The 12,250-nt window shown below is 41.7% G+C and overlaps 1 protein-coding gene across 1 annotated transcript in view; it reads left to right on the forward strand.

The window, feature by feature from the left end:
* The first annotated feature begins 2,160 nt into the window (after positions 1-2,160).
* Positions 2,161-12,250, forward strand: part of Smarcad1 (SWI/SNF-related, matrix-associated actin-dependent regulator of chromatin, subfamily a, containing DEAD/H box 1) — a 63,195-nt gene continuing 53,105 nt past the window's right edge. The window contains exons 1-2 of the mRNA XM_031384015.1: positions 2,161-2,286; positions 2,518-2,757. Of these exons, the coding sequence (XP_031239875.1) occupies positions 2,568-2,757 (190 nt within the window). The 5' untranslated portion in view covers positions 2,161-2,286; positions 2,518-2,567. The remainder of the gene's footprint in view (positions 2,287-2,517; positions 2,758-12,250) is intronic.

The following is a 12,250-nucleotide window of genomic DNA, read 5'->3' on the forward strand; positions in this document are numbered from 1 at the left end:
CTCCTTGCCTCAGTCTCCTGGGATTAAAGGCTTGTACTACCTTGCCTGGGCCTAAACTTTTCATGACCACTATGCCTCAAGATCTCCATGCCAAGATTCGGGTCAGAAATGTGTGTCTTCCAGTCTCAATATCTGGATCACAGGTGAGCCCTCCAATTCTGGATTGTAGCTCATTCCAGATATAGTCAAGTTGACAACCAGGAATAGACATTACAGTAAACAAACTACTTTTAAAGGCAGACTTCATGCCTAGCAGTAGATGTCCAACAGAAAACATATTCAATGGCATATTTGGATATTTGAAAATTTCTTCTGATAACGTCATGCTAGGGTGGCTTGCTTATTTATTTATTTATATTTTATCATTTAAAATGTTTATTTTTAAAATTTATTTTTCTCTCTTTGCAACCATACAGGAACTTTGGGTATATATTATGGCTTCTGGCTTCGTGGTTTTTTTTTTTTATTGGATTCCTGAATATGGGAATGAGTGAGTGAGTCTCTACGACAATGTTCTTGTGCCATATCTTGGACTCCTTTCCTTCTGTTTGTTTAGTCCTATACAGACATGTTTGACTGAGTAAAGTGTGATAAGCAAAAGATTAAGTGACTATTAGCTCCAAATTATCTATCCTTCACAGAATTCTTTTTGGTTGATTGTTATTAATTGGTTTATGCTCTTAAAAAATCTGCATGTTGGGTCCTGAGTCTCAAGAAATTCAGAAAGGGACCACATAGGGTCTGCAGAAAGGTAATTAAGTTAAAATGAAGTATCTAGCATGCGCTGCCATCATGTATAAGTCATGTTCTCATGAGAAGAAATATAGACATAGACAAGGTAAGTGGAGCCACAAGAACATGGCATCTACAAATCTAGAAAAAAGGCCAGAATACTTTCAGTGTACTTCAGATCTCAGAGAAAATGTTTCTTCTTGTTTATGCCATCTGGAATGTGCTACTGTTCTATTGTGTCTGCTCTGCTTTGGGTATGGTTGGTGTGTGCACCAAAAGGTGATGTGTGTGGTAGAAGCTATTTCCTAGTGTAGTAGGGTAGAGGTAAGGAAACCTTCTCAGGGTGGGATCCAGTGATGGGCTTCTGGTCCATACAAGGGATTAATGTTGTTCTCCTTTAAGTAGATTAATCACGGAGAAGGTGGGTTATCATAGAAAAGGATGTATGAGCTCCCCCCACCCCTTGGTCTGTTGCTTCTTGCTGTGCTATGGGATCACTTCCTGCACGGATATCCAACATGGTACCATCTATCACAAACCAACTAGATGAGAAAATGCCAACAAACAAAACCAAGAAAAATCATGTCAACAGTGCGGGAGAAGCTCAAGCAAAGCCTTTAAGTTGAAAAGTATCAGATATTGTCTCTTGCTAATTACTTAGCATTTGTAGGACTGTGTGTGTGTGTGTGTGTGTGTGTGTGTACACGCGCGCGCGTGCTCCGTGTTATAGAGGACAACGTTCAGAATTGGTTTTCTCCTTTGACTAAGTGGTTCTAGGTGATTGAACTCAGGTCATCAAGCTTAGTAACAAGCACCTTAAACAAGAGCCTTTACCTTGCCACCAGGTCTCAGCTTTTTTATTCTGTAAAACTGTCTTGTAATGATTTGAGCGTATACAATTAAAACACTGTCAACGTGCAAAAATGACAAACACAAATTTAATGAAAAATTATATTGTATACTGAGATTGTGGAACATAGCGAACAAAGTACGAATTAATTATATACTGCGACGCCATTTGTTATCATCTTGTTTTATTGCTTTATTAGCTTTGTAGCTAGCGCGGAGAAAAGGAACCAAGAAACAATCCCAGCCTTAGAATCTAGCAGAGGTAGATACAAGTTACCATGACAACAGCGCGCTCAGACATTTTTCTGACCACGCGACGCTTGGAAGAACAAGGCCTGGGCTGCGTGTTGCGTCATCAGTACGCGCTGTGTGGCTTGCCCAGCGCTGCCTTGGAAGGTCCCGGCCAGGCTACCATCGCCTCCCTCGAAGAATTATTTTGTTCTTTTCTACCTTTGTTACAACGAGGAGCTTGCCAGGCTGTAAGTGCGTGCAGGCGGGCGGCGGGCTCCCTTCGGCGGCGCGCCGGCCTGTCAGCTTCCTCCTAGCCCGGGCCTCGCCGCGTCTACTTCCGGGCGGCGCGCCGCTCCCGGTTCGGCCCTTTGTGTTCCCGCGGCGGAGGCTCCGGCCTCGCGGGCTTTGTGGAGGCGGCGGGCGCTCGGTACGGGCTGCGTGGCGGGAAGGCGGGCGCGCGCTTCTGCGGCCCGGGTGAGGACCGCGAGGGTCGGCTCGTGGGATCGCGCGGGCCGGGTCGAGGGCGCGACGGGCATTTGGCGGGGACATCAGTCCGCCTTCTCCGTGTGGCCTAACAAAGCGCAACCGGAACCGGGCTCCGGCATGTGTGCGGACCTCCTTTCTCTGGGAGCCAAGTGTGGTGGCTTTGTGTGGTTCCTTGTTTTCACCGCCTCATCCCTCCTGTTTTTTGTTCCCTCCCTGCAGCTAGTTCATTGAAAGCTGTCAGCCCCCTCAGGGTGGTGGTTCCTATCAATATGAATCTTTTCAACTTGGACCGTTTTCGCTTTGAGAAAAGGATTAAGATTGAGGAAGCTCCCGAAGCAGCCCCTCAGCCCTCCCAGCCCGGTCCTTCGTCACCAATTTCAATTAGTGCTGAAGAGGAGAATGCTGAAGGGGAAGTTAGCAGGGCAAACACCCCAGACTCAGATGTAACTGAAAAAACAGGTGAGTTACAATGTTGCAGACTGATACAGCATCCAAAGGTGACAGGCAGGAGGGATTCCACTTTTTCTAATGTTACACAGATTGACACAGGGCCTCCAATTTTGTGCATTGAAATTCAACATTGGGACTGCCATAGTCACTGCCTGCCAACTGAGCCTACCTCCATTGTTTCACTTGTAGGAGTTCTTGGAATTCAGCACAATGGTGGACGCAGAAAGCCGAGTTTACAGAATTCTTGGGTCAGAGAGGAATGTAGGCAATTCTAGTAAACTTTGAGGTTATTAATTTAGTTACAGGTTTTCATTCATTCTAATATTCTTTTCATTTTTCCCCCTCTTGTTCTGTCTCTTTGTTTTGAGGCAGGTTCTGACTTTGTAGCCTTCAGCCTGTGTGAAACCTCATGGACTGGATGGCTTTGAACTTGTGATCCTTATGCCTCTGCCTCCCAGTTGCTGGGATTACAGCCACATGTCACCACACCTGGCATCTTTTCCTGGCTTTTGAAAGCAGTGTCCCTCCCTCCTTGCCTTACCTTCCAGTGATTGCAGATGTGGTTTTGTGCTTCACCCAGCACTGATCTCTAGAATTCACTTGAATAGTTTGTTATCCTTAGTAAATAAAAAAAATTGAAACCAATTGTAGCAGACCATTATGGATGAGCAGAACTGAGGAGAGTCAGTCCAAAATGAGGGTTTTGAACAAGGATGTAACTCACCATAGCACGAGGAGGTCAGAGAACACCTTGAGAAGTTGGTTCTCTCTCTCCATCACTGTTCTCAGGATGGAACTCAGATTGGGAGGTTCGTGGGGCAAAGGCTTTTGTTTGCAGACCCATCTGACTGGCCACAAAGTAGCTTGAACAACAATTAATTTTAGCTTTAGTGGGAAGTGCTTCTCATGTGTCACCTGATAATCTTACAGGGTAAGTAGTCACACTTTTGGCAATGAGACCCAGGGAGGTTAAGATTTAAGAACCTATTTAATAGAACCTATTAAAAATTCAAACATTCTGATTCCTGAGAATGAGCCATGAATCATATTAGATGGTTTCTAACGAATGTGATGGTAATATTAGAAGTATTCCTGTCTGTTCCAATACTGTATGTACTTCTAATTGGCAATCAGTGTTTCAAAAGCTTTTAAATTAGTATGGCCAGAACGATGGATAATATGTATTTTTCACCCACTATACTGGCTAGTTTTATGGCAGCTGAACACGAGCGAACCTCAAGTGACAGGGGAGAACCTCAGTTAAGAAAATACGTACCTCCCGACCACACCCCCCCAAAAAAGTGGGCGCACACCTTTAATCCGAGCACTTGGGAGACAGAGGCAGGCAGATTTCTGAGTTTGAGGCCAGCCTGGTATACAGAGTGAGTTCAGGACAGCCAGGGCTACACAGAGAAAACCTGTCTCGAAAAACCAAAAAAAAAAAAAAAAAAAAAAAAAAAAAATGCATCCATAAGATCGGGCTATACTCGAGCTTGTTGGGCATTTCCTTAGTTATTGATGGGAAGAGGGCCCAGTCTATTGTGTGTAGTGCCACCCCTGGTTTGTATAAGAAAGCAGACTGAGTAAGCCATGAGGAGCAATCCAGTAAGCAGCATGCCTCCGTGCTTCTATCTATATCAGCTCTGTCCTGTTTGAGATTTTTTTCAGTGATAAACAGTGATGTGGAAGTGTGAGGCTTGAACTTGGATCTTCTGCAGTAAAAGCAATTTGTGCTTTTAACCAGTGAGCTATCTCTGTAGCCCTAATCTTAAATGATTTTTTTTCCTTTTGTTTTGGTTTAAGACCAGGCTGATCTTGATCCACCTGCCTCTGCCTTGGTGAAAATAAGAACGACCTTGAATTTCTCAATCATCCTGACTAAACTTCCCAAATGTTGGGATTACAGGTCTTGTATCATTCCTTATCCTTTTTCTAACGATTTTGTATTTATTTACATGTGTGCATGCTCTCTCTTCCTTTCCTCCCCTCTTCTGTTTCCCCCCTTCCTCTCCCCTTTCCTTCTGTCCCTTCCTTCCCATGGCCTTGTACTTGCAGTGTAAGCACTTAACACTGAGCCACATACATAAATAGTTCCTAGCATTTGGATTTGAAAGTGTACAATTCATGTCTGTCTGTCTGCCTGTCTTTTTTTGTTGTTGTTTTGTTTTTTTGAGACAGGGTTTCTCTGTAGCCCTGGCTGTCCTGGAACTCACTCTGTAGACCAGGCTGGCCTCAAACTCAGAAATCCGCCTACCTCTGCGCTGGGATCAAAGGCGTGCGCCACCACCGCCCGGCTGTCTTCCTGTCTTTTATGCAGAACAAGGCCAGGTCTTTAGAAATGCTAGGCAATTTCTCTGCCACTGACCAATCTCCAAGTTATCAATACTCATACTTTTTTTTTTTTAAAATTTGGCTTTGTAAGCATAGGTGGGTTTGGAGGGATTAAAATAACAGCAGATAAATGAAAATGAGCTTGCTATATTTTAGTTATATGTTAGAGTAGAAATGAGTGAATTGTCCTTGAGGTGTTGGAAGGATGTTTAGATATGCATTCTAAACAAATACACGTTATACATATGTCCATGCAGGCAAGCTCATACACACTAAAAACAGTCAAAAAGAAGCTGAGGACCCTTTGCAACTACTGAGTACTCACTCTGTTCTGTGCTCTAGTGCTTTCATTTTCTTTTTCATCTACAGCACATATAAAAATCCATAAGCCGTTTCCTTTTTATACTGAAAGGATATTTTACATATATGGCTGCTTTTCTGTGTGTATGCCTGTGCACCACGTTTGTACCTTTGCCTGTGGAGGCCAGAAGGGGGCATCAGCTACCTTGCAGCTGAAGTTGAACTAGGGAGTTGCTTTGTAGGTGCTGAGAATTGACCCCAGGCCCTCTGCTAAGAGCAGCCAGTGGTTTTAACTGTGGAGTTATCTTAGTTCCCCATAAACCATTTATTTTTATTTCATTTCATTTGGAGATAGGGTCTTAATATGTAGCTCTGGCTGTCCTGGTCCAGGTGACCCTTAAACTCAGAGATCCCCTTGCCACTACACTAAGTGATGGGATTAAAAACCTTCACTATGGGGCTGGAGAGATGGCTGAGTGGTTAAGAGCACTGACTGCTCTTCCAAAGGTCTTGAGTTCAAATCCCAGCAACCACATGGCGGCTCTCACAACCATCGGTAATGAGATCTGACGTCCTCTTCTGGTGTGTCTGAAGTCAGCTACAGTGAACTTACATATAATAATAAATCTTTTTTTTTTTTTTTTTTTGGTTTTTTCGAGACAGGGTTTCTCTGTATAGTCCTGGCTGTCCTGGAGCTCACTCTGGAGACCAGGCTGGCCTCGAACTCAGAAATCCGCCTGCCTCTGCCTCCCAAGTGCTGGGATTAAAGGCGTGCGCCACCACCGCCCGGCATAAATCTTTTTTAAAAAAAAACCTTTCACTATGTCTGTCTTCAGGAGCCAGTGCTTGATTTGAAAAACAGGAGAAACCATGGAATATATTCAAGTTTCCCCATTAAAAACAAACAAACAAACTCTGGGTTATATGTACGGGTCAGGTTAGAGGCAGGAGGATCCAAGAGTTCAAGTTCTCAGCCAGCCACCCCTGGTACGTGAGGATGCCATGCCATGCATATTTGTATGCCAACAGGCCAAGGCAAAGGAGCTCTCCAGGGACAGTGATCCAAAGCTTGTACCTTTTTGTTCTCTGATATAGCTTTTCTGCCTGCAAGGACCTCTGTTCCCCATTTTATTCATAAGTTCTTCAAACTATGGCTCACAAATATTTTTGTTGTAAAATTAATTTGTTGGGTCCTGTCTTAATATACATAACCTTTTTGTTTTGAGACAGTGTTTTTTTTTTTGGGTTTTCGAGACAGGGTTTCTCTGAGTAGCCCTGGCTGTCCTGAAACTCACTCTGTGGACCAGGCTGGCCTCGAACTCAGAAATCTGCCTGCCTCTGCCTCCCAAGTGCTGGGATTAAAGGCGTGCACCACCACTGCCCAGCTTGAGACAGTGTTTGTAGGTCTTATACTTAAACCGTCTTCCCTTAGCTCTCCTACCTGCCTCCAGTGTGGGACTGTAGACTACTGTTTCTGGCTATGCTTGCAATTGTTGGAGGGTAGAATAGTCAACAACTATTTATCAGAATATACCAATTATAACAAGAGCTTTTCAAACTGTATTTTCAGTATAAGTAGCTAACAATCGATGTGTTAGGATGACGCTCTAAACTGTCTTACAGTAGGTCTAGTCATAAACATTTATAAAACTATTCTACATCTTAATTATTTTTGTGTCCTTTCCTTTACTAAAACTTGATGTATGCTTTTGACTGCCATATACATTCTGTTGCATTGGCACATTTTGTTATTAGTATCAACTGAGATTTTCCAGTTACATGTTTATTACCTATGAAATTATATGATCAAGTTCCTCCCACAGGCTTACTGCTTTCCTTTTCCATACTGGTGATAAACAGTTTACCATCTGGCTGTATACCAGCCCTTTACCCTAGTTTTCTTTGTCTTGACTTAAACCTGGAGTGATTCTCTATTCACATTTCATCTTGAAATATGGTATTAGAAATAACTCTTCAATCCTCTAGTGTATTCATTCTTTTTTCTATAGCTTTCCGGGGGGGTGATGGGGAGTGAGCAGGAGGACACGAGCGAATCATCTGGAAAGTATTGTAACATAGTAAAATGATTTTCCTATTATATCACTCAAATAAAAATGGTCCAGTTTTACAGTGGATTGTTTTTCATTCTAGTTGTTCTTTTGTTTATTTTGGTATTTTGACACAGGGCTTTATTGTATAGACCAGTCTGGCCTCAAATTTAATATCTTACAGCCTCTAATTGTGAGTGCTGGGGCTATTACTGCTTCCTGTTGAATTTTGTTCCTTTTGAAAAAGTTATTTTTTGTTTTTTTTTTCTTTTTCTTTTTCTTTTTTCTTTTGTTGTTTTTTCGAGACAGGTTTCTCTGTATTGCACTGGATATCCTGGAACTCACTCTGTAGTCCAGGCTGGCTTTGAACTCAGAAATCCACCTGCCTCAGCCTCCCAAGTGCTTTGCTGGGATTAAAGACATGTGCCACCACTGCCTGGCTTAGAAAACTCTTTAGAAAATTGTGTGTGTGCGTGTACATGTGCGTGCGTGTGCGTGTGCGTGTGCGTGTGCGCTCGGGAGTGTATGGATGGATGGGTGCATGCACATGCATGTGTATGCATGTGCAGCATTTTGCGTGTGCAGGTGCCAGAAGAGGGAATTGGATAGTCTGTAGCTGAAGTTGGTTGTGAGCTGCCTGATGTGGGTGCTCAGAATTAAACCTGGTTCCTCTGGAACAACAATTGCCTTTTTTATTTGTTTGTTTGTTTTGAGACAGGGTTTCTCTGTGTAGCCACTCAAATGCTGGGATTAAAGGCATTTGCCACCACTGCCTGGGCACAGCAACTGCTTTTAACTGCTAACCTCTCTGTCTAGATCTTTTGTTTGTCTTTTGTCTTTTTCTGTATGCTTTTATGTTACCCAGGCTAGTCTCAAACCCATGCACATAAGACTGGCCTTAAATTCCTGATCTTATATCTGCCTCTCAAGTTCTGGGATTACAGGCATGTGTTACCATACAGGTACATGCCTAATTTGTTTGTGTCCCCCTCCCCCCAATATGTATTATTTTATTTGTTTATTTAAATTTGTGTGGTAGGGAAAGATTGCACCCATGCCTCTGTCCATGTGTTTAGAGGACAATTTTGTGGACTTGTTTATACTTTTATATATGTTCTACTTCAGTTCACCAGGTGAGGGCAGCAAATACTGCCCATCTGATGGACCATGTCACCAATCCCATGTTTTAAAAGGACAACTATGTGGGTTAATTGATATTTGAGGGAATTGTCTTGTAAATAGATTGTTATGAGATAACAATATATATGATTATACTATTGAGAATTGGCCAGCTTCCATAAATATAACTCATGGATGTAAAGGTTCTTTTCCATTCTATGTTGGGAAAGGCTTTACCTTTTAATTACCAGGGTAATTTAAATTATCTCTGAATATTTAAATCTTCCAGTAGTGATTTATTTGCTTTTATTTGAGTTTTGGTGTTTGACCACTTAAAAAGACAAAATCAAAGTCAGGTTTGATGGTAGACCTGAAATCCCAGCTCTTGGGAGGCTGAAGCAAGAGAACCTCCAGTTCTCAGAGAGTTTGTGCTATATAGACACGTAAGCAGAAAACATCTCAACCTTCCCACCTTTCAACAAAACAAAATAACAAACCTAGTGTAAATCCAGACTCTCTCTTGTTTCTCTGGCTGACTGCAAAACCACTGCATAGCTAATGATGACCTTGAACTCCTTATCCTCTTCCAAATATTTCTACCCCTACCACACCCTCCTTAACCTAAACTCTCAGAACTCTTAAAGTTCATTATACTCAGGTATGAGAATGGGTATAAGGGAGTTTAAAAAGCTGTGTTTGCTTGTACATACTGCTTGTGAGAAACTTTAATAAGCTTATGTTATAGGCTCCTATGTTGGTAATGATAAAAAGATAGTCTACTTTTAAAAAGCCAATTGAATTGTTTTTAAATCTTTTCAAAAGATTTATTTATTTATTTATTTTACGTATATAAGTACACTGTAGTTGTACAGATGGTTGTGAGCCATCATGTGGTTGCTGAGAATTGAACTCAGGACCTCTGCTCACTCCGGCCCAAAGATTTATTTATTGTTTATGTAGGTATACTGTAGTTGTCTTCAGGCACAAGATTTATTTATTTTCTGTATGTGAGTACATTGTAGCTGTACAGATGGTTGTGAGCCTTCATGTGGTTGTTGGGGATTGAATTTTTAGGGCCTCTCCTTACTCCGGTCAACTCCACTTGCTCAGTCCCTGCTTGCTCTGGCTCAAAGATTTATTTATTATTATATGTAAGTACACTGTAGCTGACTTCAGACACACCAGAAGAGGACATCAGATCTTATAACTGGTGGTTGTGAGCCACCATGTGGGATTTGAACTCAGGACCTTTGGAAGAGCAAGTAAGAGTGGTCTTACCTGCTGAGCTATCTCATCACCCTTTGAATTGTTTTTATATGGGGAGATTTAGCATTTTGTTTAGTCATCTTTCTTGTAATTTGTATAGAGAATTCTTGTGTCTATTTGTTTCTTTAGAGCAAGATGAACAATAACTTACTTTCTTTCTGGAGCCTTTTGTTATCTAGCTACTGATGGTGGTGCCTTGAACACAGAAGGCATTTGGCTATGAGTTAGTGCAAGGGTCTGAACTGTTCTAGTGTTCATTGCCTTCTCAGAATGTTGTAGATAGTCAGTTCACTTAAAGTGGCTTTAAACAAGCAATGATAATTTGTATTTAATAGGTCTTGCCATAGTACAGTAGCTGTCTCTGAGAATAACATTGGGACATTTGTTTTCAGCTAACTGCTAACTTTTATAGGACACAATTAGTGTTATTTGGCCTTTTGAGGCATGTCTACTTCTATTTTACTACCAAGACTGATGACCTGGGTTTAGACATGAGAAGAGAAAAACAACTCACCAAAGTTCTCCTCTCCCCCCACATGTATGCTGTAATGACTTCTACAAAGGCACTCACTATTAAGAACTACTCGACAGAAGTCAAAGAAGGCTGTACAGATATTACAACTGAAGCATGGTGAACTTGCCGTAAACATACACTCACATTCCTTGTGATTGCTGGGGCCAAGATAGGGCTTGTAGTTTTCCTGTGTGAGGCACTGTGTGCAGTCCCTAGAACTGCAGGGAGAATAATGGAATGATTATGATTGTTACCATGGTTCTGAAGTTTTAGAAAATGCTAATTGAGACTTCCAGAATGGGGATCAGAGCTACTCCTTAATTAGCATGAAGCAGGAGATGCTTTTTTATTCTTCACTTTAATTTTATCTACAAAAAAAATGTGTATCGTACAAGGTTATTGTGGCTGAGGACTTGATAATGACTTAGAAAGTCATTGATCCAGGTACTTTTATTGTTATTTAACTTTAAAAAGTTGACTTTTTGATAGTTTATACATGTATATAATGTATTCTGACTTGGTTTACACCTTCCCATCTATTTCTCAGCCTTAGCAACCTCTCCCCACCCATGCCTACTATTTTCCAGATTCATGAGTGTTGGTTGTGTTCTGTGAAGTCATGTGTTCATGACTGCCTATTTGACTGCTGGATTAAAGCTCTCCATTGGGGCCTAGTAGTGTCATCTGGTGGTTACCTCTCTTCCTGAATCTGTGCGTGTAGGGGGAGTAGCAATTATTTTTATCTTTTTTGTTTTTTTTATTTGAGATTTAAAGTTGTAGGAGAGCCGGGTATATTGGTTTATGCCTTGTAATCCCAGCACTTGGGTAACTAAAGCGTGTGGATCCAGGGACATTGTGACTTTGAGTATAGGTAGATGTTTTTCTCTCTCTCTGTTTTTTTTTTTTTTTTTAATTTTTATTTTATTTATTTATATTTTTTTGGAGATGTTTTTCTCAAAAGAAAAAAGAAAAGTAGTGTAAGCAGTGGTAGGGACAGCCACTTCAGTCTATTACTTGTAGCAGCCTGAGGAGTTCCTTTAATGTTTCTGGTACCTTAACTATTTTTGTGTTCCTGCATAGAATAATTTCTGCCTGGATAAGCCCCGGTGCAGCCTATTGATGTTTATTAAAAGACACTGTTGCTGGGCGGTGGTGGTACATGCCTTTAATCCCAGCACTTGGGAGGCAGAGGCAGGCAGATCTCTGAGGCCAGCCTGGTCTATAGAGTGAGTTCCAAGACAGCCAGGGATACAGAGAAACCCTGTTAAGCATGTTAACAGAAGACACACTTAAGCATGAGGGCTAAGAAGTTGCTTGGGTAGAAACTAATTCAGACCCTAGAACATGATAGTGGATTGGAGATTTTGGAAGCTTTGGGAATTTTCTCCATCTATGAGTGTAGAGGCTCATTCTGTTTCTTTCTCTTTATTCCTCTTTTGATAAATGAGATAATTAAATGGCTTTAAAGGTAGAATTACAGTCAGATAAGAAAAACTAAGCCACTAAATTTTCACAAGGGAGTTAGAGCTTTTACTGTAAATCTTTGGTAAGATTTCTAGCAAACTTCAAGTTTACAATTGGGAAGGGAGAAAGCCTTAAATGTTGAATCTATTGTAATTCTTGATTCTCAGCTGGGGAGAAGCTTCAGCCAGTTTTTGGGGTGAGGGATTCATTTCCTTTTCATGTTCCCATAGTTCTTCTTTTCTTTTCTTTTTTCAAGACAGGGTTTCTCTGTGTAGCCCTGGCTGCCCTGGAACTCACTCTGTAGACCAGGCTGGCCTCAAACTCAGAGATCCGCCTGCCCCTGCCTCCCAAATACTGGGATTAAAGGCGCCACCACCGCCCGGCTCCATAGTTTTTCTTTTCCTGTTCTGTGTCAATGGAAAGAAATCTTGGTTTTAATTCGGAAACAATGCAAGGAATT

The sequence above is a fragment of the Mastomys coucha genome, unplaced genomic scaffold, assembly GCF_008632895.1.
Source record: "Mastomys coucha isolate ucsf_1 unplaced genomic scaffold, UCSF_Mcou_1 pScaffold20, whole genome shotgun sequence".
NCBI lineage: Eukaryota > Metazoa > Chordata > Mammalia > Rodentia > Muridae > Mastomys > Mastomys coucha.